Raw genomic sequence first — 25,335 nt, forward strand, 5'->3', positions numbered from 1 at the left:
TGGGATCAGGTGGAAATTGGTATTTTTTCACTACACAAACCACTGTTAACCTGGAAAACATGCATGCACACACACACACACACACACACACACACGCACACATGCACACACCAAATACACGCTCACAGCTCCCGGAGCAGATGCTTCTTTATATCCTCAGATACATACATTTGGACGGAGATGTAGAGGATTTTTTAGTACAAAGAAATGTAAAACAGGAAACCAGACACATTAACAGGAACACCTGTACAATACAATGCAATTTTTGTAATCGCCCTGCAACAAACACCACCTTGGTGAAGCTTACCATAACTTGTCTTGTATTTTGGTACTTGGATTGTATTTGATTTCATTCTGTTTTAAAGTGTTTTACTGCTGTTTATGTCATTCTATCCATCTTCTGTACCGTTGTGCTCCTCCTTTCCTTTAACTCCCTTTTCTCTTAGAATAAGATCCACAGATAAATGTGAGGTCCATTGGGAAAATGGTTTCAGCAAACAACACTTCCTGCTGGCTGCCAAAGCATTTCATATGAAAACAGACAAGGATTCTGAGCTGCGTTTAATCACACATAAATTGATTTTAATTACAGAATTTAACTTATGTGACATACTTTAGATCTTTCCCCAGTTTCAATAATATTTCCCCCAATATAAATATCTCTATGTACTAAAGAAAAGACAAGAAAGAAAAAGAAAATGCAAACACAGGAGTCATCGGCGAAGAATCCAACATCTGTAAAATCACAAATGCTTCTTTTTGCCAGACGGTGAGCTCTGGTCTGGGCGTGTCCCAAAAATATACAAGAGCATGAATAATGCATTGGATATGACTTATTTCACAGTGTATCTCTGCATGGGCACACACACACTCGCACGTGCACACAAGCATACACACACATATTTTCACACATGGACAGATGCAAATATGCACACACACACTCACACACACAGACACACACAAAGTATAGACCATTAAAATGAGCCAGGGGTCCGCATCTGCTAATTGCTCCCGGTGGTGTGTACAAGATGTGTGAGATTCATTGACAAAAACTACTCTTCTAGTCTATGTTGGCACCACATTAAAAAAAAACAAACAAAAACATAAGTTATAAGCTAAGTCATCCAAAACGTCCACATTTCACCATCACGACTTTTGTTCACTGAGGAAGGACAGTCAACTCATCAGTGTCGTCTCTTCTGTGACATTCCAATAGGCTTTCATGCTTTTTCACATCCACATTATCCACACTGTGAATGCAGAGATTTTGGAGGCTACGACCTTGTAAAGTTTCACCCAGCCAAAATGAGAGGCTAGAATCCGATGGACAACATGGCCTGGCTCAGCGTCAGCAAAGACATGACTCTTTAGCAGCGAGCTTGTCATTAAAGAAACTTGGCTGGAATACAACCCCGGACAGCTTCATAACGGTGACAGTAAAGAAGATGAAGGGGCTGACTTTTGAAAGACCTTCTGACAAAGTCTAAATCGAGTCACAAAGGTACAAAAAAATCTTCAAGGAGCCATCCCCTGCAGACCAGACAGTGGCTAACAAAAAAAACAAAAGGTACAGTACTTCAATGAATATTCCGCTGCCCTGTTCAAAACTGTTCCTTACAGGGATTTTCTTCTATGATGTATCTGTGAATTTGACTGCAGTAAAGATTCAATGCCGATGGTGTACCATGCTGCTCACTTGAGACTTCTCAGAGTTCTCAGAAGTGTCTGCTGAGAGTCTTTCCCTGTGGTGACTGGAGAAGTCCGGGGCAATTTTTTATTTATTTACTGATTTATTCAATTTTTTCTTTTTTTTTTTTTTTTTTTTACAGAAGGTCAGGTCTGGTGTAAAGTTTTGGAGCCTCGTCGGTGAATGGACACAATGTTTGGTTGAAGTTACTGGCATCGGTTCCTTATTGAATCATGTCAGTGAGCCTGTTGAGGAATGGAAGAAAGAGACATGAGTAAGGGTAAGATACGAATCACAAGACACGGCTGTTTCAGAAGCCTGAGTCACTTTCATGGTAAAGTTATGACAGCAGTCTTACTGGGTCAAATGCAGAGTAACTGTAACTGTGTCTGTAACATTATCATGCATATTATAACCACTCTAATAAAGCATTTTTAACATTTATTGACCATCACATCATTGTCAGATCCTAGAAGCACTTCTTCATTGTTTTTGTTATTGTAAAAAAAAAAAAAGAAATCACCACAAAAATAAATCACAAAACTGGACAAGGAACAAAACAAACCACATCTGCACCAAAGCAGACCAGCAGACCTCTCCCTGTATTTTCAATCTTCGTCTGTGCCAAGTCCAGCAAAACCCTTTCCATACAGCATGTGAGCAAATTAAGAATTAAACAATAGTCTCAAATGTTTTGTCACTGTGTGCTTGCTCACTATCAGGCTTTATGAAACAAAGCAACAGAATTTTGTCATATTTCCCCTTTACCTCTGTCTAATAAATGATTACATTGATGAGCAATATTACGAGGGGCTTCACTCTGAGAGGACTGTGAGAATACCTCCTGCTCGTGATGGTCGTTGATTAATGCTTCAACAGCAGCCATCACTAATGCAACCTGTGAGATAACTGCAAACATTTTTCTTCCTTGGTATCTTTACTTTTAAGCTCACTGCTGTTGATAGGAGTGTCATTTACCTTTGTTGCAGGAGGTTCCAAATATAGTGCTAGCTTTGTTCCATTCAGTGTGAATAACGCTGAACATTAATGTAATGGACATGTCTAAATGAAAAACAGCCATTATTTTAAAAGATGGCTAAAGCCAGCAATTTCATGTCTTCCAGATCTGAAATGAGCTTTATTTAAGGACAGTCTTCTTTTCTTTCATGCATTTAACAAATTAGATTTCATGAAGAATTTAAAAAAAAGGGATGGATCCATAAGTGTATGTAATATATTCCTTTCCACATAGAACACATTTCACCTCTAGTGAAATTCTGCAGTTAATGACTTAATTTAGCCAATCATTTGATCAAGAAACCAATTTGAATGATAATAGAACTCTGCCATGAATGTGTTATATGGATAAATCCATAAATGTTAATACATAAATGATTCAGGGTGACAGTGGACAAATGTGACACCCAGGACTGCCCATATAAATCATTCAGACACTTAAATATGAGTTGGCAAATCCACACAGAATTGCACAAATTCCCAGGACTGGCAAATAAATATTTATGACGGCCCCAATTCCCCTCTTCTCCCTGTCCTTGGTAATTGTGCGTGATTCATTTTGTTTTCTTGGTGGGAGAGGGAAAATCAATCTTAGAATATTGGCTTGGAGACATAAAGCATGCAGATTCCAAATGCCCGTGGTTTTGCAGAATATAAAAGATACTCAGTCAGTGTTCTCAGGAGAGGGATTCAGTTTAATCTTTGGTAGATTTCCTTGTTTTTTAGAGAAGAGAAAGATGTTTGTGGAAGTGAATTTAACCTGCCTGCAGAGTCAGGCTAACCTGCTCCTGACTGCTGACTTTTAATAAGCAGATATCCACTTGGACCAATGTGAGGCAGGCAACCAGAATTTTAGAGAGTGATTTTTTTTTTTTTTTTTTTTATTACTTTTGTCAAAAACAGCTTCTCACAAATATCAGTACCCCCCTCTTTTGTCATAAAAGACAACATGGACACTTGAAGTAACCTCTGCCTTTGATGTAACCATAGTGGGACTTTTTAGTTTCCACCCTTATGTATTCCCACAAATCCAATAACGAAAGATACATCAAAGTGACTGAATCCTCAGAAATGGTGGATACCATTGTGTCTTCTCCAAGACTTGCATTATCTTTATTTATACTTGATGAATAGACACTAATGGCTGATTCAGTCCAGATCTGAGCTACACTGAACCTTTATACATCTTTAGAATGGAAGCATAGATTCTGCTGTTCATTAAATTTCCCTTTAAAGTTATTATTTCTGCTTTCTACTGGATGCAGCGATCAAAAAGTCTTTGGTCTGCTTGTATGTCAAATTGAGCTGAACCCGGGTTATACACTCAGCATGCAAATATGAATAAAATACATCATTAAAAACCAACATACCTGCTGTTTTCGTCTGCATCCTACGACGGCTCCTTGGGCAAAGGCTGGAAAAGAAAAGCAGAAGCAGAAGGTCAGCATCAGAGGAACAGAGGGCCAGCCTTCACCAGCGTTTTATTCAACTTTCCTTAAGCATATTGGCCTTGGACGCAGAGCAGCATATGTCCATTTAAAAGCACAGATGGCATGTCTTCCAATTATATCTAAGGCAAGATGAAAGAAGATGAAGGTTATTTTGTTCCTCCCCAGTTTTTATGACCTCTGAGGATGCTGCTCCTCTCCTCGACCGGAAAATATGAACAAGTAATGGCTGCCTCATTCCGCGTTAACGAGTGAGAGACATTTCCTTTTGTCCATCAATGGCATCGCACAGATAGAAATTTTTTATCACATTAGCTGTAGGGCAGAGTGATAAACAGTGTTCCACATTGTTTCTCTGTGAACAACAATTTCTTGCCTCCTACATTCATCTTTAGGAGAACAGATGACAACACGCTGTTTTCCCCTTGACCGGAGGAAGAAAACAGCTCCTTTGCCTCCTTAATATTGGTGAATGAGCCACTATTGTGTAGATAATGACTCTGCTAATCATAATCAGGAAGCTAATGGTCTGTTTAGCCAATCAGAGCAGCCAAGCCGAGACGGCTGTCTGGGCATCGCATTGGCATTCCCAGCAGCCGCTGCTCTTCTCTCGGCTGTGCCAGGCTTTCTGCAGCAGTGAGGCAGACTTGATATTCCGCTGCCCACCCAGCCTGACGTCCTGCGATCTGTCCCTCTGTCTGTCCGACCGGCCCGACTGGCTGCTGCGCTGTCGAGGAAATTCAGTCCTCAGAAGAGGCGCTGATCCATCACACCTCTCCAGCAGCATGTCATCTAAATGCTAAGTACTTCCACTGCATCTTTAAATCAAAACAAGAAAAGAAATGAGCACAGGGCGAGCCGTTGCAAGGGATAAAAGCTTATAAGGGCACAATAGAATCTGCAGCGCAAACCCTTAGCTTTTTGATTACATTCATTTTTGAGTGAGAGGAAATGTGGAAGAGGAGACACTGGTGAGAGAAATGTGCACGAGGAACCCAGAGACCTTGTTATATCTCCAGATGTACACAGAAAAAAAGGGAAAGGATAGTTATCGGTGCACTGGCCCCAAAGGTTCCTTCAAGGAAAATAGTATTTTGTTTGATTCCTCCCCAAAAACCATCATGAATGCCCCTGAGCTGCTTCCATAAAAGAACCCCTTTCTCTCCCTGTCTCAGCTCAAGTCTTTGTTATCGATTGGAGGGATTCCTGAAGTCGGAGCAGAGTGCTGAGGTGGCAGAAGCGGCCAGCACTATTAACTGCTCCTACTAATTAAAAGGGTAATAAGGTGAGTTTGGCCCCACGGGACGATCTGTGCTAGAGACGGAGCCGGCTGTTTGCCTGCCATGCACACCGGTAAACAGTGCTCACCACCTCTGGTGTTTACACGACGGGAACCCAAGGACGTTGAAGATATATTCATCTCCCCCTGGCATGAAGGGTGAGGAAGATTCACAGATAAGGAGCACAAGACAGAGAGAGAGGAAGAAGGGAATGAACACGCTAACAAGAGCTTTGCTGATTGGTTGTGATGCGATGTAATCGAAACATTTGGACTTTGTCTGTGAGCTTGGGGTGTCCTTGTTTCATCGTCACTTGTAAACAGTGAGCACTGTGCATAAATGATAAAGTTTCACAGTTCAAATGAGGTGCAGAGCCTGGATCTTTGAGCAAGTGCCAGTGGAGATTGGCAAAAATATTAAGGGATTCAATTAACTTCCTTCCTTATCATCAACACAGCATATTTTAGGATCAAAGTATGTTTAAAATACAGTATGCTTAGCATTTCACAAATAAAATCCTCAGCCGAGGTAGCATTACAACCCCCAGAAATCTTTATAGCTCTGGGGGAAAACCACTGCAGGTACAGCAGACAGCTTGTTTTCTCAGTGCTCAAGGGGGGACAAAGCAGAGACTACATGTTTGGTGGCACTTCAAGCTGCAAAAATCTCACCAGCCCACCACACAGCCATTATGGAGAGAGGCAATGTGCCTTCACTATAGTAACTAAAAATCTTTCCCCAGGGGTCTCTCATAACAAGTGGACTCCTGCACAGGACATGGTTGGTGTCATCAACTGGAGACTCATAGAGGTCCCAGTCATTAGCAGCTACTGCAGCTGCTGTTGTTATTGGGCTAATAAGCACAGCTATAGCTTACTGAAGATCCTGAGTGGATGCTTCATGCCCAGACCAAGAGTCTGATGTACAAAAGCATCAGAGCGTCAGACCCAGACCTATGTCAAAGACACTGCAGAGTCTATGTTTGCCTTTGCTGCTATATTTTTTGAGAGGCAGCTATGGAAAACCAGACCCTGAAGTAAAAGCCACAATATCATAATATATTACAAGAAAAAAATTGTGCATTAAAAATTATATCTCTTGGTGAATTTTATCTTATTAATTAATTAATTTATTTGACTTGATGTTCATTGTGATGGATAACCCAAATCAAACAGGTTTCAACAGCCTGTGTATTGACTTTCATACTGAAAGAAAGAACTGAAGTCTTAATCTGCAAATAACTAATATTTACAGTGGTCACATAAACATTGTGGAATTGAGAGAATATTTGGTTAAGTCAGTTTTATTCATAAGCCCAATATCTCAAATCAAAAATGTACGATACTGGGCCCCATTCATGGGCTTTAAAGTCTGTGCAGCATACAACACCCTTCTTAGACCCTCACTTTAGATAAGGAAAAAAAACAAATGGTTTGGTTTTGGTTCTATGACATTTGTGGTATAAGTATACAATTGCATAAAACTGATGAAAAGAATCAACAAAAGTACAAATACTTTATTACTTTGAACAGAATTTGAGTAATTGCAGGAATCTGCTTTCTACCACTGAAAACAGATCAGCATCATCTATAGCATCTAGAATTAACCAAAAATAATATATTGTGGCTCACTGCATCAGTGGTAGAGAATTTATTAAAAAGGCATAAACAAAAGATCCAAAGGGCCCAAAAGGCATCGGGGCTTTAAAATCGGATGCGGCTGAGTTTGCTTGAGTGTGTCCTGGCCATAAACAGGCTTTCTGCATTAGTTATTACAAAAAAAACCAGCCTGTGTTGAAATGTGGCCTATGGCTCTTACAATTTTCACAGCAGACAAGGCTCTGGAGAAGAGCAGTGTGCGGGGTAAAACACAAATGGCAGTTCAAAGCCTGGCTATGACAGAACTTCAAATAGGGGAGCTGGGTAAAGTGTGCTGAAAGTGACAGCAGAAGGGACCACATTCATTTGCGGTCTCAGACAGAGAAGAGAGGGGGGCACCATATGCCCGGCGAAGTCAAACTGAAAAAAGAACTCTTTTAATAGATGATGGCAGCACCAGAGGAAACAAAAAACAATGTGTTGATGTTTTATACCCTGTCAATGACTACCAGAGGAAATATTAAGATACTGGAAATGAAATCATGAGATTTCCTGTGGCACACATGTTCAATAACACAACATCTACGATAACACAAATGAAAAAGGGGAAATGGAGCGGTCGGCTTGGTTTAGCAATTTCTCTCTTTTCTGAACGTCTCTATCAATCTAACCTATTTCAATATATTTTCTGCATCAGTCCACACGCTATCTCCTCAAGACTGATGATCATGCCACAGCACTCTGACAAACAGATGAGTTGAAGCCCAGGAAGGGCATTTCTCTTTCCACTTGATAAATAGAAGCCCTGTAAATGAAACTGAAATAAAGAGTATATTTGCTTATCTTGCGTAACCTGTATGCTCCGTGTATGTTTGGCAGGGGCCACGCATGTTGTTTGAATGTCAGCCACTTTTATAAATGTGCATCCTAAGGCTACAGTATGTTATCCCAAAGGATCCAGAGGGGAGCTGTCAGATATGATATGGCAAGGCTACTGTCAGTTCACAAGCATGAATGTATAAGAAAGCCTGGAGGTGAGCCAGTAAGACATAAAACACAAGTGCTGGACTCGTGCCCTGATGTCTGATGTGTGTATCAAAGAAAAGATGGTGGTGCAGTCAAGTGACTTGAGAATAATAGTTTCAGTTAATTGCAGATTTGCATCTCTCTTGGTACATACCTCTGCAAAAAAAACTTTTTTTTAAACTCAACACTGCTGAAACAGATTCTATTAGTTGTGCATGAATGTTGGAATTTTCTTGCTGGTGCACAGAATTTAATCATTTCAACTGCAAATGAGACTGAAAACCAGCAGAGCACTGAAGGACACAGTGCACAGTATGCATATCTAATATTTGAAAACACTCTGGCCTGGATTTTTCAATGCATTTGATGCAAATATTTCTGTAATGACCTCCAGTCCAGCTTTCTTCGTTAATATTTTCCCACTGTATTAGAAACGAGAGCATTTAGAACACATCCTCTTACTCAGGGCACATCTTTACTGTATGTATCCTTCAGAGCCTTCAGCACAAGGAGTTACTATTCAAGAAACAACCTACTTTACTTCTCTCATTATGCATTTTATTTAGGCTAAATGAGTGCTGCTGGTCACAGCGCTTCAGCACCTAATGAAAGTGATTTCACCATCAAAGACAACCTTTATCTAAAGATGGCGTCCCACTGAGAATACAAATCCATTGGCACAAGATTCAGAAGGCAGCTCTGTGACAAAGAACAAAATGCAACAATTTATATAAACTAAAAAAAAAAAAACTCACTCAAGTCATATAAAAGAGAAGTGCAAAGTCACATACATGCTAATGCAACTGCAAATGAGACTTAAAGCTAAAAGAGCACTAAAGGCCCTCTTGAAATATAGGTTCTGTTCTCAGAGGAATGAACTATTTAGATAAAGAAATGAAAATGAAATCACATTCACTGATAAAAGATGCTCAATGTTCAGGCCTTTCAGATGGATTTGCTTGTTTTTGGAAACATTTCCTTCAGGATTATGGTTCTTCAGTAGCACAGAGCCACAGTGCTCACAGGTCATTTCTAACACTGTTGTAATACATCAGTCTGTGCAAAAAGCTATTTTGTGGCCCACAAATGAAGCATCAAAGAATCACTACATGCAGACTGGGGGTTTAAATATAACATGCAAACATTTTTTTTTCCCACAAATAGAGCAGCTTTTAAGATAATAAATCAGAAGAGCAAAGGCAACTCTGTTTTTCTCATGTATGAGAGCTGTGTGGGTGTCTGCATCTGAGTCTGTTAGCAGCATATTTTAAAAGTCACACAGTCCTGGTATAGGCCAACTTCATAAGTCTTAGCCTTGGTGTTTGGGTAGTTAAATCAAATCTTTGACAGATCTGACTTTTTTAACAGGCCACACCTGAATGATGGTGAAAATTTGGGTATATTCCATCTTAAATTTTTTTTTGTCAACAAATCCAATGAAAAGACCAAATCCATCAGTGTGTTAGTCCATCTCTCAATACATCAACTTCTTACCTCATCTGTGGCTCTCAGATCCAAGTCCATCAGTTCCTACTGAAGATGTAAATCTTTGCAAACAGCTGACAAATATAAAGTTGTTTTTTTTTTTTTTAAATAAAGGTTCAGTAATTTCCCAAAACAGCTGGGCATTGTAGTTTTTTTTTTAGCAAATATCACTGGAACAGGAATGAACAGTGTATTTGTTAGGGACTATTTTCAGAGGTGGATTGATACACATTTGGTGCAACAGGACAGTGTATGTGAGACTGGGTTAAAATAAATCATAGTGTGTGTGTGTTTGTGTGTGTGTGTGTTTGTGTGTGTGTGTGTGTGTGTGTGTGTGTGTGTGTGTGTGTGTGTGTGTGTGTGTGTGTGTGTGTGTGTATGTGTGTGTGCGTGTGTTGATGGTAATCAAACAACATGACATGTCACCCAGTGCAACCGTGCGTCTCACTGATGTGTTTTTAATAGTTTTTGAACATCAATGGAGCTCTGTGGCAAAGAGGAGTGAGATCTATCAGACATGGCTCCACAGGCGTAATTCATTAGCAGGATTAATTCATTGTTGGTGGTCTTTCCATGGGATTTGTTGATATGAAGAAAAAATATACTGTATATTATCTCAAGACTTGGCAAGTGTACGATTTTGCCAGTGGGGCTGAAATCATTTCACCTGCCTCTTGTACAGTTTGAAGCAACTCACTTCTATAAAGGAAATTACATACATTTTTTAAAAAATGGTATGAAAATAGTTGAATCACAGTTGCTGGAATAGAGAAATGATGTCACCACAATATCATTTTTCACCTGCTGTTTTGAAAAATAGGGCACCATCTGAGACAGACGACATGTGAGGACATCTTTGGCTGAGTCTCAGTTTTAATCCTTATTGCTTTTTGGTTATTCTTACTTGAGCACTAGATCCTTTTCCATCCCTTTACACTAATGATACAAGGCCAACCTGTCATCACCACCATGACTCTCACCCACTAATCAACTTTTCATTTCAAGGAGCCAAAGACAAACAGTCGCGTCGCTGACAGAGCCTGGGCGTGCGGCGCGTTGCCTTTGAGAAGGAAGCTCATTAGGAGTCTGTCTCAAGTCAGATGGGTTGCCAGAACAGCAGTGACCATGGCGACGCATGGCTGGTTGTTTGTCATAGACATTGAAGCCTTTATAGCTGAGGTGCAAGTATTACATAACAACACTGTGGAACTGCATCATCTGTCCATGACATTTTCTCACCTCTTTCATAAGAGGTGTCCGTCAAAAGTGGACAGGGACATTTTGTACTGATGCAGTTCCAATACAGTACAAACCAGTTTTTGTTTTGCATCACATTCGGGACATTTCTTATTGAGACACCTGTTTTCTTTTCCTACTTTTCTCAATAAGTTATACCTTTTACCTTTTTTTTCCTTTACAAATCTAGATTTTTGTGTCACATGGCATCCTTTCAAAAAGCATGCAGAGCTAACTGGCTATGATGTCTTCATGTTTACAGCAACACTGGCAGGACTACACACACTCCACTAGTTTTTCGCCCTAGCTCACACTGGAACAAAGAGCACATAGCTGGAGGAGGGCCACCAGAGCAGAAAAAAGCGAATGCAAAAAAAACATGATGCAAGCCTCTCTGACCTCCTGGGTCGTGCTGCGTGTGTGTATGCTGTTCATTTTGCAACTCTCCACCGTTTGGCAAAAACGCCCAACTGCAACTGGTCTGTTTCTCTCCAGGCCACACACTAGCTGAGCAGTGGCATTTGTTGTGTGGGTGTAGGAAGATTTTTTTTTTTGGTAGCTACTGTCGAGTATTGTCTGAGGGATGGCGTACATATGAAACTGCAGTCTGAATAAGATCCAATAAGGATTTCCAGTACTGTACATTTTTATAATTTATGCTCCCTTTAGCCTGTGAAATAACATTTGAAGCTCAGAACATAATAATTGGGGAAATAGTCTGATCTCATCCTGCCCTGGAGAAGCATTTCATAGTTTCAGTTTGACTTGATTAGCAAAGACTGATAACAGACCCTCTCAGGGTTCTCACCAAGCAGGGAGCAAGTGATGCAATCTCACAACCCTCTTGCTCACCTGAAAGGAGCAAAATCATTTCACTGTCCAAAATTCTGTCTGTCTGCCTTGACAATTTTCCATCGTTTCCACCCTCCGTACATTCTCACACACCCAACACAACACGGCCGTGCTCTTGTGTAACCTAGCAATTCACATCCACACCCTCCCTGTCAAGTGTATGAAACCAGTCTCATACTAACACCCCCACCCCACCCCTCATGAATGCACATTTCACCATTGAGAATTTCATGTATGGATCTTTCAGCGGCTCACTAGTGAAGACAAATTGCCAGCTCATTTGGTGGTGGTGGTGGTGGTGGTGGTGGTGGGGGTGGGGGTGGGGGGGAGGGCTCCAGAGAGTGATTCATATTAATGGCTAGCTGGCAGTGGAGAGCGGGCTGCATATGCAAACTCCATTAGCAGGTTAGGCTGGAGAGTGTGACCTGGCAGCGCCACCGTGAGCTGTGCACACAGGAGGACGGGCGGCAAATGGAGGCTGTTTAGAAGGAGACACAGGTGCAGGGGAATGGGTCTAAAATGTGTGTGTGTGTGTATGTGTGTGTGTGTGTGTGTAAGATACAGTTAGACTGGTATATTAAGTTCATTTCAGTGTTTTAATTAGACATTTATTACTACATTGAGCCGTTTTATTAATAATTATTGTAGAATTGGTTGATCTTACATATGCAAAGCCCTGATCATTTTTCCACTCAAGTTTGTGTTAAATATGCAGCTGAGTTTTGTTTTTTTTTTCAAATGCATTACATGAAAAGTCATTATCTAAGAGTCATTATTATTTACATAAAATCATCTAAATAACCAATTAATACCCACAATCTACCTATATTAAAACAATGGCATCATTAAAACCTGATGAATTTGGATATTAGGTTTTTGAGGATGTATTACATCTGTTTGACCACCAGACTGCTTTAAAAGTGGGGAGACACCATTTCTCCAGGTTTCAGGTTAAATACTCGCATTGTGCATTCAAAGGTGGCTCATCAAGTGTCAGAAATGCAAAGAGTTTCTCCTCCAGGGAGAATAAATGGTCTCAGTAAATTTGTCTTTTATTTTCTAAAATTTCTTGTCTACATTTTGGCCTGAAAGAGAAGAGGTGAGGGAGTCAACAACAAAACAGGATTCATCCTAAGAGGTCCAGGAATATTTACAGAACACGTGGAAACTGAATTAAAAAATGGCAAGTGTCAAAGTGATGGCCAAAGAGAAAGTTTAGTGTCAATCTGGTGCGAGAGGAAAGGTTATTACACCATTCAAATCAGGGAACCACATCAGCAGTCATCCATAATAGTCCAAACCAAACTCTGTGGTAATCTGGCCAGTCGTTGTTGACATGTTTTTCTCTGGACAAAAGTGATGGGCGAGCAGATGAACAAGGACATTTCCTGAGCTCCACCGAGGACAATATTATCAGTGGGTCTACTTTGCATACGCTGGGTGAGCCAGTCCAACCTGGCAGCCTGGACGGGTGCTGACCCAAAAAGATTAACAAAACAAAAGCATCCTGCATCTGAAAAATAACAGATGATATACAAATATTTTTTGCTGCTGAATTGAGGATTGTTGTTGTGAGCTCCTCTCCTCTCCTTCCCTGGCTTAAATAACCTGCTGTATGTAAATATTCAATAACTGCTCTTTAGTGTTTAGTTCTGAATAAGCCTGTGAAAAATAAGGTCTAAAAGTAAGGTTTTATTTTTTATGTTTTTTTTTTTTTTTATGTATCAAACTATTTTAATCAACACTTCATATACTTCTTTGTCAGGATGTAGCTACATGTTGTGAACATTAATTAGGCTGCCACTCAAAAACAAAGAGTACTTGTCACCTGAGTATGAGTATAGATAAGTATAGATGGATCAAATCAGACTGAACCTTGTTAACTTCAGTTAACTCACAGAAACTGAACTTAGATTTGATTAAGGCACTACAAACGAAATGAATTCATTAAGCACTTCGTTTTGTTAAAATGCCACTGAACCCAAACCCTGTGTTTAATTGATAATAACAGCATAATATATGATTTATTAGATGTGTGAATTTCTGTATGATCTGCCACCATCAGGTATATTTGTCACTTCATTCTAGCGACTAACTCCACCTACGCCAAACCTGTGCACCACAGCGTGAATAATGACTGCAGCCATTATCAGCTTTCAAAACACACATTGTCACACTGAACGCTTGTAGATAATATGATTATGAGCACGTGAAGACAGATTCTCTCACAATTAAAGCTCCCTCTCTGCATTCTCTCTTTCACACATATTTGCACACAGATGTGGAAAGAGAGCTTGGCCAGTGGCCGAGTGACAGCGTGGTCCTCTGTCCTGTTCTCTCTCTGTCGCTCTCTCTCTCCATCCTTCTCTTCACGCTCCAGCCTGATCAATCCTCTTTATAGATTTCTCATTTTCACTCATCTTCCAGAATGTGCTTTCATCCCATTTCAGGTCTTACGACAAATACCTCTAGATATCTCCTCTCTTCTACTGCCAAATCCTCACTACTGCTGCCCCCTCAGAAAAACCCCCCAGCATCACTTGTACCTAACTTCTGGAATAACACTGCTCAGCAACAGCTAATTGAAGATATTCAGTGGAACACGTAATCTGCATTTTTGTATATATAGATGTATTAAAAGCAAAACATTAACCTAAGTGTGCTGTCAGGGTAGATTACAGGACGGTGGGAATGCATGCGTGAAATCTGCTGCAGCTGCCCAGGGCTGCTGGACGGAGGAGGCAGAGGAGCGAGAGAGATACAGAGACAGCAAGAGACAGAGAGAGCGATAAAGGAGAGAGAGTGAAAATCAACAGAGCCAGTCACAGGTTGACCTCTGGCCTTGTGTACCTGATGATGAGGACGGCAGTCTCCCCTGCTCCGTCCATCTTGTCATCTCTTGCTGACATCAAAATGCTGTATCGTGCTGGTTCACTCGCTCTGTCTCTTTAAGTTACATCCCTCTGCGTCTCCCTTTAGTCTCTCTGTCTCTATATATTTTGACATCTTTGTACCTTAGGCAGATATCTCTTTATCTCCTACTGTTTGAGCAGATTTATTCCCTTCACAATGGTGGAAAATTATAAATGAAATAGTCTACTAGAATCTAAAAAAGAGATGAGCAGATATATTAGCCAATAATTAGATTATCATTAATATATTGTATTGATATGTGGGCTGCTCAGTAACGAGAAACTGCAGAACGGGAATGCCAATGATGTGTTTGAGGTTGCAGGTTGCTGTCGTCATTATAGTAGCTAATTTGTTTACCAGAGGGTGCTTAAATTGATAAAATGGCCCATTCTGTACATATACTGGTGACAATTTTAAGGAACCTTTACTAAATGTGAATGTAATAAAGCTAGCCTAAAAATCTTTTCTGAACAGCAGGAGTGACATATACAGGGGTGGCAATAAATGTATATATTAAGTGAAGTGAAACAATAGCGAAAATACAGAAGAGTCACAAAGTTCACCAACTGACCTGAAAGTTAGCTGACTATTAGCCACCATGAGCTACTGGTCACACCAGACCAAGTAAGGCTGCAAAAGAAAACCCCTGAGTGTACTGAAGTGAGCAAAGGTGTGTTTTTATTGTTTTGAAGTTTAACTTTTTATTTATAAAAACATTAATGTATAATTCAGTCTTTTAAAAATGAAAAAGTCACATATTAATATTTATTTATGAGGTAGTCTTGATGCCAAATCAAGTTTGAGGGACTGTATCATTGGAACTTGAAACAGGATTAAGCAGCATATCACTAAGGCCCTGACAGTACTGACCAGCATGTTAATGGACAAAATATGGACAAAATAAGGATCAAATAAAGCAAAGCCTTTAGTTCCAGTTCTTGTCACTGTTTAATGAAAGAGATAAAAGGCAACAGAAGTTCAGATTAGGTCATTCAGATTTTAGCATCTGCATGGCTACATATTGCTTGAGGTGATGTGATGTAATCAGGTTTCAGATGGCAACACAGTCTGCAGTTTCTGAGTGTTTTCTGGGATCAGGCAACCAGTGGCTGCACAAGGAAACATGAAAGAGAGAAATTCAAACCAACAACTTGTGAAGTACCAGCTTTTGAACAACAAACATGGACAAGGCTGATATAATTGTGTTTCTTGGTTGTGTCAAACACAAATTAGCACCACATCATCAAAGATAAGTGATGGAGGATGGTCACCTGGTGAAAAAAGGAACAGTGACCTCCTGTGTTTACACTGAGCATTAAGTTGCATAGTGTGAAATTGCCAAATGGTAATGTGTTAACCACACAGCGAGAGAGAGACCTGTATCCATGGCGACTTAGACACTGACTAGGCAAACAGGAGTGTAGAAAGGACTATTGTTGGTCAGTCTGTAGGTGCCTTTACAGTTTGTTTTTTCATTCATGGCATTAAAACACATCTATAATGATACTTTAACACTACACAAAAATATAAGGATCAGGTTCCCAGTAACTTAGAGAGATAGGATAAAGCTGTGCTTCCTGTGTTAATCACATTGCACAGCCTCACTTCGCACTGCAGCACTGGCAGCTCTGAGGCATTGGCTGCTGCGAGAGGAGCCTACAGAGGACCAGATGACACCATATTGAAGCTTTTAAAAAATTCACCATGTTTTGTATTCGTTTACATCTCTCGCTGAGTCAGGGGGAGGTCACAGAGCGTTGTCAGCTATATCTGAAATGTCTGCTCTCGTGTTGGAGCAAATTAGCTAATCAGCTGCTTGTATTAATATTTGAATTCACATCTTTTCAACAGTTGTCACAAGTGTTACTGTACATGCAGAAAGAAAAACCCTGATACCTGCCCACACAGGTTAAAACAGAGGCAACAACAGTGAGCAGTTCAGTGTGCTGAGTGATGAGTGATGTCACAACAGATGTTTTCCATCAGCTGTTAATTGATATGTATTGTTCATTGTTCATAGCATCTCCATCAGCACTAGATACAGTTGCCAGCTTCCCTGTTGCCCGTGCAAAATTACACAAATGAGTTTAAAAGACTCAAGACTGGATTGGTACAGAACCCACATAATTAAAAAGTTACATTGCACTTTATCAAATCACCTAAAATTCTGTCAACCCTGTATGAGGTTCCCAAGGTCTTGACCTCCGTATTTTTTTCCCTCTAAGGATGATTTTTTTCATTATATGTGTGTTTGAATGAACATGAATTTATTTTGTCAACATTATGTTATAAATCCCCCCTGCAGATGTATCTGTTAAGCTAATGTTAGAGCGTAGTCTGAGCAGCAGAACAGTCAACATCAGAGCGAATTCTCTGTAGGGTGCACTGTCGTAATAAGACTTATTTCAGCCAATTAGAACTTATTCCTCAGTGATGAGTAAATGTGTATCTGTCACATGATAGTTGGCAGGAACAACAAGATCATACCAGCAGTGGGTAATATTTTACTGGATGCTAACTAGTATCTCCTCTTTGAAAACTAAAATATGGTCACCTCGGCCATTAACCTTACCTGTGCAATGTGGTCCAGCAGATTTACTGGGTGCTGCTTTGTCAACTAACTTACAACACTCGAGATTAGCTAGCTATGATTGGCTAACTAACATTAGTTAAGTCAGGCCACTGTCTTTTTTTAACCCATTCATGTCCATAACAGAAACATCTTGGCTCAATCAGGAGGTTCCAAAATCAGAGAGGGACGAATGGTCAGGGTGAGAAAAAGTTACAGCGTCTGGAGCACAGTGTCATTCAGCTGATCCAGGTTTTTACAGAAGCCCTTCCACACCCTGTGTTCAGGGGAGCCAGGGACCAAACTGCCAACCCACGAATCAGTAGCCAACCTGTTCTACCACCTAAACCATGACCCCCCTGATTAGACAGCTCTAGGTGCTAGCTGTTAAAACGGAACAAAATTACCATCACAAATAAAGCATTGTTTATTTACATCTGATAATCAGAGCATTCACCATAATAATAATGGTGTTATTTTTGCTGTGTTTTTTCTATGGATACATAAAACTTAAACTTCCTCACTGCATAATTGAGAAACGACGAAGAACCTTCAAAACCACAGAAAGCAGTTCCTACTATCTTTTCATTTGTTTTCTCACATCTTTAAGATAAAATATTAAACTTTACTTGAGGTCTTGTCTTCCTTTCCAACATCTAAACTCAGTATGAGCTAGTCAACTCAGTACGTGCTCTTTCACTCTGCAGAAATTAAAGAGTTTTTTTTTTTTTTTTTTAAAAAGAAAAAGTACAATGCTTCTGGACCTCATAAAAATTTTGCCCTGACTATGGCTCTGAATGCAGTACACTTCACTTACAATTTCAAGCCTTTGGTATGAGTAGTATATTTGATATGAGCTGGTGACTCATGGCTGAAATCTGAAGAGGCACAGAGTAGTTTGAAATGATAATTGGGCCTTCTTAGTATTCCTCGTAGATGCTGTTTTTCTTACCAAAAGACTAAACAACAAAGCAACATTAAAGGTGGGTTGGATGATGAGCTGTGAACTGTGTTCATAATCTTCAGAACACTTTCTGCTCATGCTTATGCCTCTCCCAGTCTTTGTGTTATCAGCGTGCTACATCTAAGAGGGATGGTGATTCAAAGTGATACCCAGTAGTGTGTTTTTACTTGTTTTTTTTTCCAGTGGCGTCCTGCGGTGACAGGTTAAATTGTGGACTGACAGAGAGTAGTACAGTATTAGTTTTCTTCTCTGTGTGATTCAGTATTGATGCAGGCTCTGAATCCTGGACACTGACCTGCTGTTTTGACTGAAATGTGCTTCTATCTCTGGACTGAGGCTTCACGTGACACTATCAGCTTGCAGGGGTCACCCGTGCTGGAAATGTAGACGTGATGCTGTTAAGTGCATATGGCGTATATTAATGTCATGTCTTGTAAATTACCGTCACGGTCTTGATGCGACCGCTGCCCCTGGTGCAGGTCCACCCGGATCGGTTGAACAGGAGGCTGCAGACCTCCCCCTCCAGGCAGGGAACCATCTCGCACCACTGACGGCTCCGCACGATTCGTGCTGGGAAGGTGAAAGACAAGATGGCAAAGAAGAAAATTAGAAATACAGATTCACAGACTCAGGGAAAGAGTTAAAAATGTCAACTCTCTTTGGTACAAACAACAAAGCTGTCTTTTTTGTGCTGACCAGAGAGGAAAGCATCGTCATATGTTGTCCACAAGCCTGTAGTATTTTAATGAGTTTCTTGTTGAGCTACCATGTCTGAATTGCCTGTGGTTGTAACCTTTATAGACCAACTGGCGGTTCATAAATTACTTTCCTGCTAATACTTGCATTTACTGCAGCTGCAGAAAGTTTTTTCCTTTTGACTTTTTATTCCAATTAATATTCTTCTTAAAAGGTTTTTATATGTAATTTAAGGTAAAATGTTTCAGGTAAAAAGTAATTTGTACCATTTAACAACATAATTCTGTTGGATTTCTTTTTCTCTAAGCTAGAGTGTACAGTTTTGTTTTTTTCTCAGAATTGCACTCAATGGCCAATACACCAAATAATTTCCACATGAGATCTGTGGCCTAGCACTGCCACTGTCTTTTCACCATCAAGACCACATATACTACAAATAATATCATCAACAAATCTTGGGCATCTCTTCCTGCAGCAGAAGTGAATAGATCTTCATAGCACCAATAGTCAGAGTGCAGGTTCATTGTTAGTTTGTAACAATGGCTGTCTGGTCTAGTCACCTTATCCTGCAACTCAGGGCTCTGCAAGTATACAATGAAAATGACAATCCTTTGAAAAAGAACTGTACTACTCTAATTGGCACTGTGCTGGATTTGTGGAGATGCTCATTATTTTATATTTGCATTTTTATGCATCCTAAATTTTTAAAATGTGATTTTATTCTGCTACACGAAGTAATGCTGTATAATTACACTTTCTTGCGATAAATTAGCAGATGCCTATTGGAAATCAAATTTTTGTGGCTCATTTATACTTTTTTCAAAAATTAAACAGTGACACTAGAGAGAAAATTTGGGAAGAGAGAGAGAGATGGGGAAAGAAATGTAAGACGTCCCTGGCTGGGTGTAAACCAGATACAAACTGGGGAACACTGCAGCTCCTTGACCTGCCGTCATCAATGCACATTTTTGCAAATATTTTTATTTGAGGTTTAGGTATGAACCTGTGCAGTAGGAGTTTGTGCATATAAATGAATAATTTATGTTTGCAAATTACTACTTATTTGTGTATATACATTTAGATTCATTCATTCTAAAATTATTTTTGTGGGGGCACTCACACATAGTTTTCATTTTCAGATTTGTAGTCTTCATCCCAAACCAATGCTGACATCACTTGAGGAAATTTATCAGATGTGAATAGAGACCGTTGAGTGTGAAATCAGGAATTACCCTTTAAGTTACAGGTTGTTTTGGCTACTCTGGTCGTTTAGGGAGAAACACAGTTAGCACCAGGCTAGCATCTGTGTTTGGTGTTACTGTGTCTGCAAAGTACTGAATTCATTCATTCGCACCAATATTGTTAGGATGTTGGATTATTTATTTATTTATTTATTTTCATGCAGTTGTGATACGACATTGGACATTGTCTCAGAAACAGCACAACTCCGGCTGCTAGCAGTCAGCTGCACACATGCACTTTTTCATCTACTGCAATGCAAAATCAAAAGTGAGAGTGGACATGGAGAAACTAATCTAAATGAGCCACTTGGGTTTAATCCAGTTTTGTGCGGATTCTGGATGGAGATTATATGAATATGTTACACATGACATCCTCATCCAAACATATGTTAAAATTTTAACAAAGTTGTCTACTAATCTTATGATCTGTTCGTAAGTAAGTACTCACACATACTGAATTACAAAGCATGAATTTATCATATTTAACCTTGCAGCGCTCAGTGAACCTGAAATACATTCTCAGAAATATTTCAATACATGGATCTGGGGGAGTGGATCACAGAAAAGAAAGGCAATAAAAGGCTGAAAACTTCAGTCTTCTCAAATGTATTTGTCTGCTGGAGACGTCAGGCTGTCAGAGTGAAAGCCAGTGATGCTCTCATTCTTCCTCTGCAGTCTGTCTGCATGACATTGAATTAGCATTCGCCTGTAGTCGATGGTGATAAGCACTGATTGTTCTTTACACAGTGTGCTAAAGCAACACGGAAAGGTTATCAGCTCTCTGCGGCCCTGGCCTGGGCCACTGCTCTTGCCTACCCACGATCCCCCGGGGCAGCACATTGTGGAACAAGGTAACATGGTCGCCAAATTGAAAGTGAGGAACTACAATTCGTTGAATGTCCATGGGAGAGCTGAGGGCGGAACGGAGAGGGAGTGGGAGAGAGAGTGAGAGTAAAGAGGTGTGGAAAGGGAGGCCTTGTGACATTTCGCTGCGAGGTATTCCTGGTCCAGGCTTGTTAACAGTCTGAAATTGGTCTTTGGAGTGTCAGACCCCGACTGCTGCTCTGCAATAAAGATCTGTCATATTGTGGTATTTATCAAGCTGGCTGAACAGCACCTTCATATATGTAACCACACACACACACACACACAATTGCTGCTCTGTGGATATAAAGCCATTCTCCCTCAGCAAATAACAGATATTGTTGACACATCAGAAGAAAGCAGTGTTTGTTTTTTTTTAGTGTGCCCTCCCAGTGTAGTCAAGCAGCTAGGACACACAGTAAGTGGAACAAAACAATCCAGGAACCTGTCATCGCACTGAACCAAACAAGCTAAAGAAAATATTAAAGCCTCGCAACTAGATTCTGAGACAAAACGGTCATTATGGCCTCAGCACGAGCAGAGATTCCTCAGTGAGCAGAGGAAAATTTAAAGTGACCTTCCTCCTGACACAGCAACATGCCGTGGTGAATTTTCATTTTCACAGCCATCCGTCAGGCGCAACAAAGCGTAGATTTATCAGTCAGTTGCAGATGTAGTTTTGAGTATATTACAGGGCCAGCAAAACTCAATTTCCAGGGCAGGGAATAAAAGCTGAGCTGGCAAAGCGGCGGCGGAGTGCTGACTAACCGTGGAGTGCATCAGCCCGGCCAGCCTAGAGTCGCGGAGGTTGGCTGAAATAAATGCATTTTTCAGCTGCCGCCACAGCATCAGGGCACTCGAGACTTTGTCCTTCTCAGTTTTTCAATGCCATCGAGGACAGTGTGACTTGATCCATGATGACTTGATGACTGTCCTGATGCCATAAGCCGTGGTGCTCGCTCAGGCCACGTTTGTTCATATGAGAGAGTAGTCGTGATGACATCATCAACAGCGACATCATGACTAACAAAAGCAGCTATAAAATGGCATCGGCTGCAGTTTGGCTTCAGCGTGTCTCCATCCATCAAACCTATCTGTCCAATATGCCGGCACACGCAGTTGTAGACACCTTAAAATGCTTGTATGGTACAACCACCTACACACACCAACAGAGTATCCAGAGCAGACTTAAAGCTGTCTGAAATGATCGGTCTGCTGCTATATTTCATCCTATAGTATATTTTACATGCTGCTGTACACTAATAATAAATTAATAATAAACCTAAAAAAAACTGATAATGTTGGATCACTCAACTGGAGCAAAAGGCTGAGAGTTATTCTGGCTATGTTGGCGTTATTGTTGAGTATCTGCTTGGTGTTGTCTCTAAACATGATTTCAGGTGTGTTTGTTATTGTAGCAATGTGCAACAGAGGTGAAACATCTGGCTGGAAAAGAGAGAGAGAGTGTCTGTCTGTCTGGCTGACACCTGGGTGGCCCATCCTGTTGCCGTCACTGTCGGAGTCCCACCCAGGGAAAGTGGACGTAGGGCCAGGCTTGTCAGCTGCCACGGTCCCTGCTGGGGTACAGCTCTGGACCTCCAACTAGATCACACGTAAGACCATCTGTCCCCCCGTGCACAGTGCCAAGCCCTGCCCTGCCCTGCTCAACGCAGCACTGCCAGACGAGGCTCAAAGCAGGGCAGAAGGCACAACAGTGGCTCTTAAACCAGACACACTGATAGTCTGATGAAATCCTGCCTCTGCACAAGTAAAAAATCACATAAAATTTTTACCAAAGCCACAGGCACCTCATTTAAAATGTATTTAGATGAGGTACAACAAACAAAAAGAGACAGCTTTAGAGGCAGTTTTCTGAAACACTAAAGGGAAAGACACCAAGAGAGGCTTCAGTGCTTTGAAAAGACGACATAAAATGAATCACCACAACAGTTAATTGTGTCTCTCTTCTGGTGATATAATAATGCTACTGACACCGATGCTTCTTTTGATAAGTATCCAACAGGATTAGCTGACTAGCTTAGCTGGGCACCAGAAACACAGTCACAGGTTTTTAAAGGCTTTCTGGCTGATGTTAATTAAGCCTCAATCATGGATCAATTTGTAGCAGCCAGATTTTCAGCCCTCTGTCCTCCAGCCTGCTACCAGAGGCCTGATGGTCTTTCAGTTTTAATTATGACAACGGAAAAATCCAACATAAACATACTTTAAACAAAGCCAGCAACCAAGCTACAAATGTCTCCCTACGTCATCATAAACTGTGTTTTGTTGAGCAAGCTGTTGCTGGAAATTACTGAGATTTAGGCTTTTCTGTCAAAATGACTCTTCTTTTTTTTTATTTATTTTTTTGTATAACTGACTGGCCATATTTGAACTGGGTAGTTAGATCACTAAATGAATCAATTGTAGGTAATTCATCAGTATATTTCAACCATTTGGCGGCACTGTGGTAGAAACAACTGTGAGTCTAAATGTTTGGAGGGTGTGATTCAGTCAGGTTTGCTAGCAGTGATGAAATTCTAAGATAAGTGAGGGTCGTTTTCCCACTGATTTGCGAAAGTTGCTTTGAGGGAAACACCACACTGTTGTCACAAAAACACTCCCTGCCAGAGATATAGATTTTTCTGGTATTTCAAATTAATTTGTTTTGTTTTCACAGCAATTGTGGCCAAACACTTTTATCAGAGAAATATAATCCTGTGGTTTTGCTGTTGATAACATGGAGGGAAAATTTAATATCCACTGATTAGATATCAAGAAACCTTTTTGTAGTTTTGGGCTGGGGGTCCATTTGATATACAATAAATTCTCAAATAAAAAACGGTCTTCAAATAAGGGCTGAGCACTAATTATGTCCAATAGCTTTCTACTTTTTAATTTAATCACTGTTAAGCTGCTGTAAATAAAAAATAATGATAAAATAAAATAAACTCTTTATAAATGTACAATCGTGAGAAAAGGCAGGTTTTATGGTAGGGTTCTATTGTGAAACGTCTAAGCAGGAAGTGGTGAGGGGCACTGACATTGGCTTAACAGTGACTGGGAAAAATTGGAAAACTAAAACAATTGGAGATGCTTTGTGAATGAAAACAATATTTCTGAGTGGTGAGTACATGACCCAGTTATTGTGCAGCTGGAAAATGTGCATAATACTGAATCTATCAAGACCACAGGTAAATGTGGAGGAAGTGATGATTCTGCATGAACAGCAAACAGCATCAACAGCAAATCTAAATAGGAGCAGATCAGAAAAAGGGAGGCTTCTTACAGAAACATTTTAAAATAGACTGTCTCCAACATAATCCTGTTTTAAATATAGGCCTCTCTAAGCAGTTGAAATAAATAGAGTACAACAAATCTTCTCAATTGTGTGTCTGCATTATGAATCTGAGGAACCTTTCCTCATGTTTGAGCTCTTTTCAGCTGTACATTTTTGTTCATTTAGTGTCAATAATCATTTTGCCGGGTGTGAAAGCAGAAGCTTGCAGCGGGCATATAAACAGTGTCCCTGCAGCCTGCAGACTCTTATCATGGTGGCCATCAAGCTTCATACAATTACAGTGTGATGTGGTGGCATGGCAACAATGGGCCAGGCTGAGAGAGGGAAAGGGAGGGAGCTGGGGAGCAGATTACAGTGAGAGCAGGGAGACAAGCAAGGAAAAGCACATAATCCTCCTGTGTACAGTGTGCAGACTAAACCTTCACAACGGTGACACACAGCAGCACAAAAAGAGGGCAAAAGGCTTGAAATATGTCCTGAAGAAGACTAACAAAAGAAGTTAGTCAGTAGGATGAAAAAAACACACTGCATTTGTTGCATGATGAGAAATTGTTCAGTGAATTAAAACAAGCATGAACAAATGATGCAGCTTCCATTAAGGCCAATCAGATTCATCATATCAATCATCAAATTCTTAGATAACTCACATATAGCACTCTTTATTCGCTAACAAACTTTATTCACTGTAGGCTTTAGCTTGTTGATATCTCATTATAAGTGTGAATACAAGCAGAGCGGCAAGGGAGAGGAAAATATTTGCCCAATTGTCTCCTTTAAGCCACTGCTGTAAATTTGAAAATGTCCCAGAGGCTGCATCAGATGCAAGGCTTGGATTTTAGTTTTTATTCATTACAGGAAACAGCAAAGGGGCTGAAATCCATGAGCTTTTGATGGCATATAGATGAGCTTCTCCAATGTTAACTCACTGCATAAAGTTGCCTGGACACACTCTGAAAGGTCAGCTGCAAACATGGTCAAACATTATACAGGGTGTAGCACTTGATCAGTGCACTGTGTGAAAAGTAGCCATAGCACAACAGAGAATAAAGCTGATGTGCACTGGCCTCTGTTTATTGCGACTGGGGGAGACTCAAAATAGTGGAAAATGTAATATGAAATAAACTGATGGTCCTTGAAGTAGGTTTTTAAATGTAAGCGTTT

The 25,335-nt window shown here is 40.4% G+C and overlaps 1 protein-coding gene across 3 annotated transcripts in view; it reads right to left on the minus strand.

Annotated features, from left to right (window-relative positions):
• Window positions 1–556: 556 nt before the first annotated feature.
• Window positions 557–25,335, minus strand: part of tafa5l (TAFA chemokine like family member 5, like) — a 45,220-nt gene continuing 20,441 nt past the window's right edge. The window contains exons 3-5 of one of the 3 annotated variants that reach the window (XM_071475401.1): window positions 18,518–18,645; window positions 4,075–4,118; window positions 557–1,932 (exon numbers count right to left, since the gene is read on the minus strand). In XM_071475401.1, coding sequence (XP_071331502.1) covers window positions 4,095–4,118; window positions 18,518–18,645 — 152 coding nt within the window. In that variant the 3' untranslated portion in view covers window positions 557–1,932; window positions 4,075–4,094. Of the gene's footprint in view, window positions 1,933–4,074; window positions 4,119–15,423; window positions 15,652–18,370; window positions 18,451–18,517; window positions 18,646–25,335 lie in introns of those variants that run through there. The other 2 variants (XR_011690750.1, XM_071475403.1) reach the window with 2 other exon arrangements.

Source organism: Trachinotus anak, unplaced genomic scaffold (genome assembly GCF_046630095.1).
Source record: "Trachinotus anak isolate AG129_WGS33_773 ecotype Australia unplaced genomic scaffold, CSIRO_AGI_Tana_v1 ptg000004l, whole genome shotgun sequence".
NCBI lineage: Eukaryota > Metazoa > Chordata > Actinopteri > Carangiformes > Carangidae > Trachinotus > Trachinotus anak.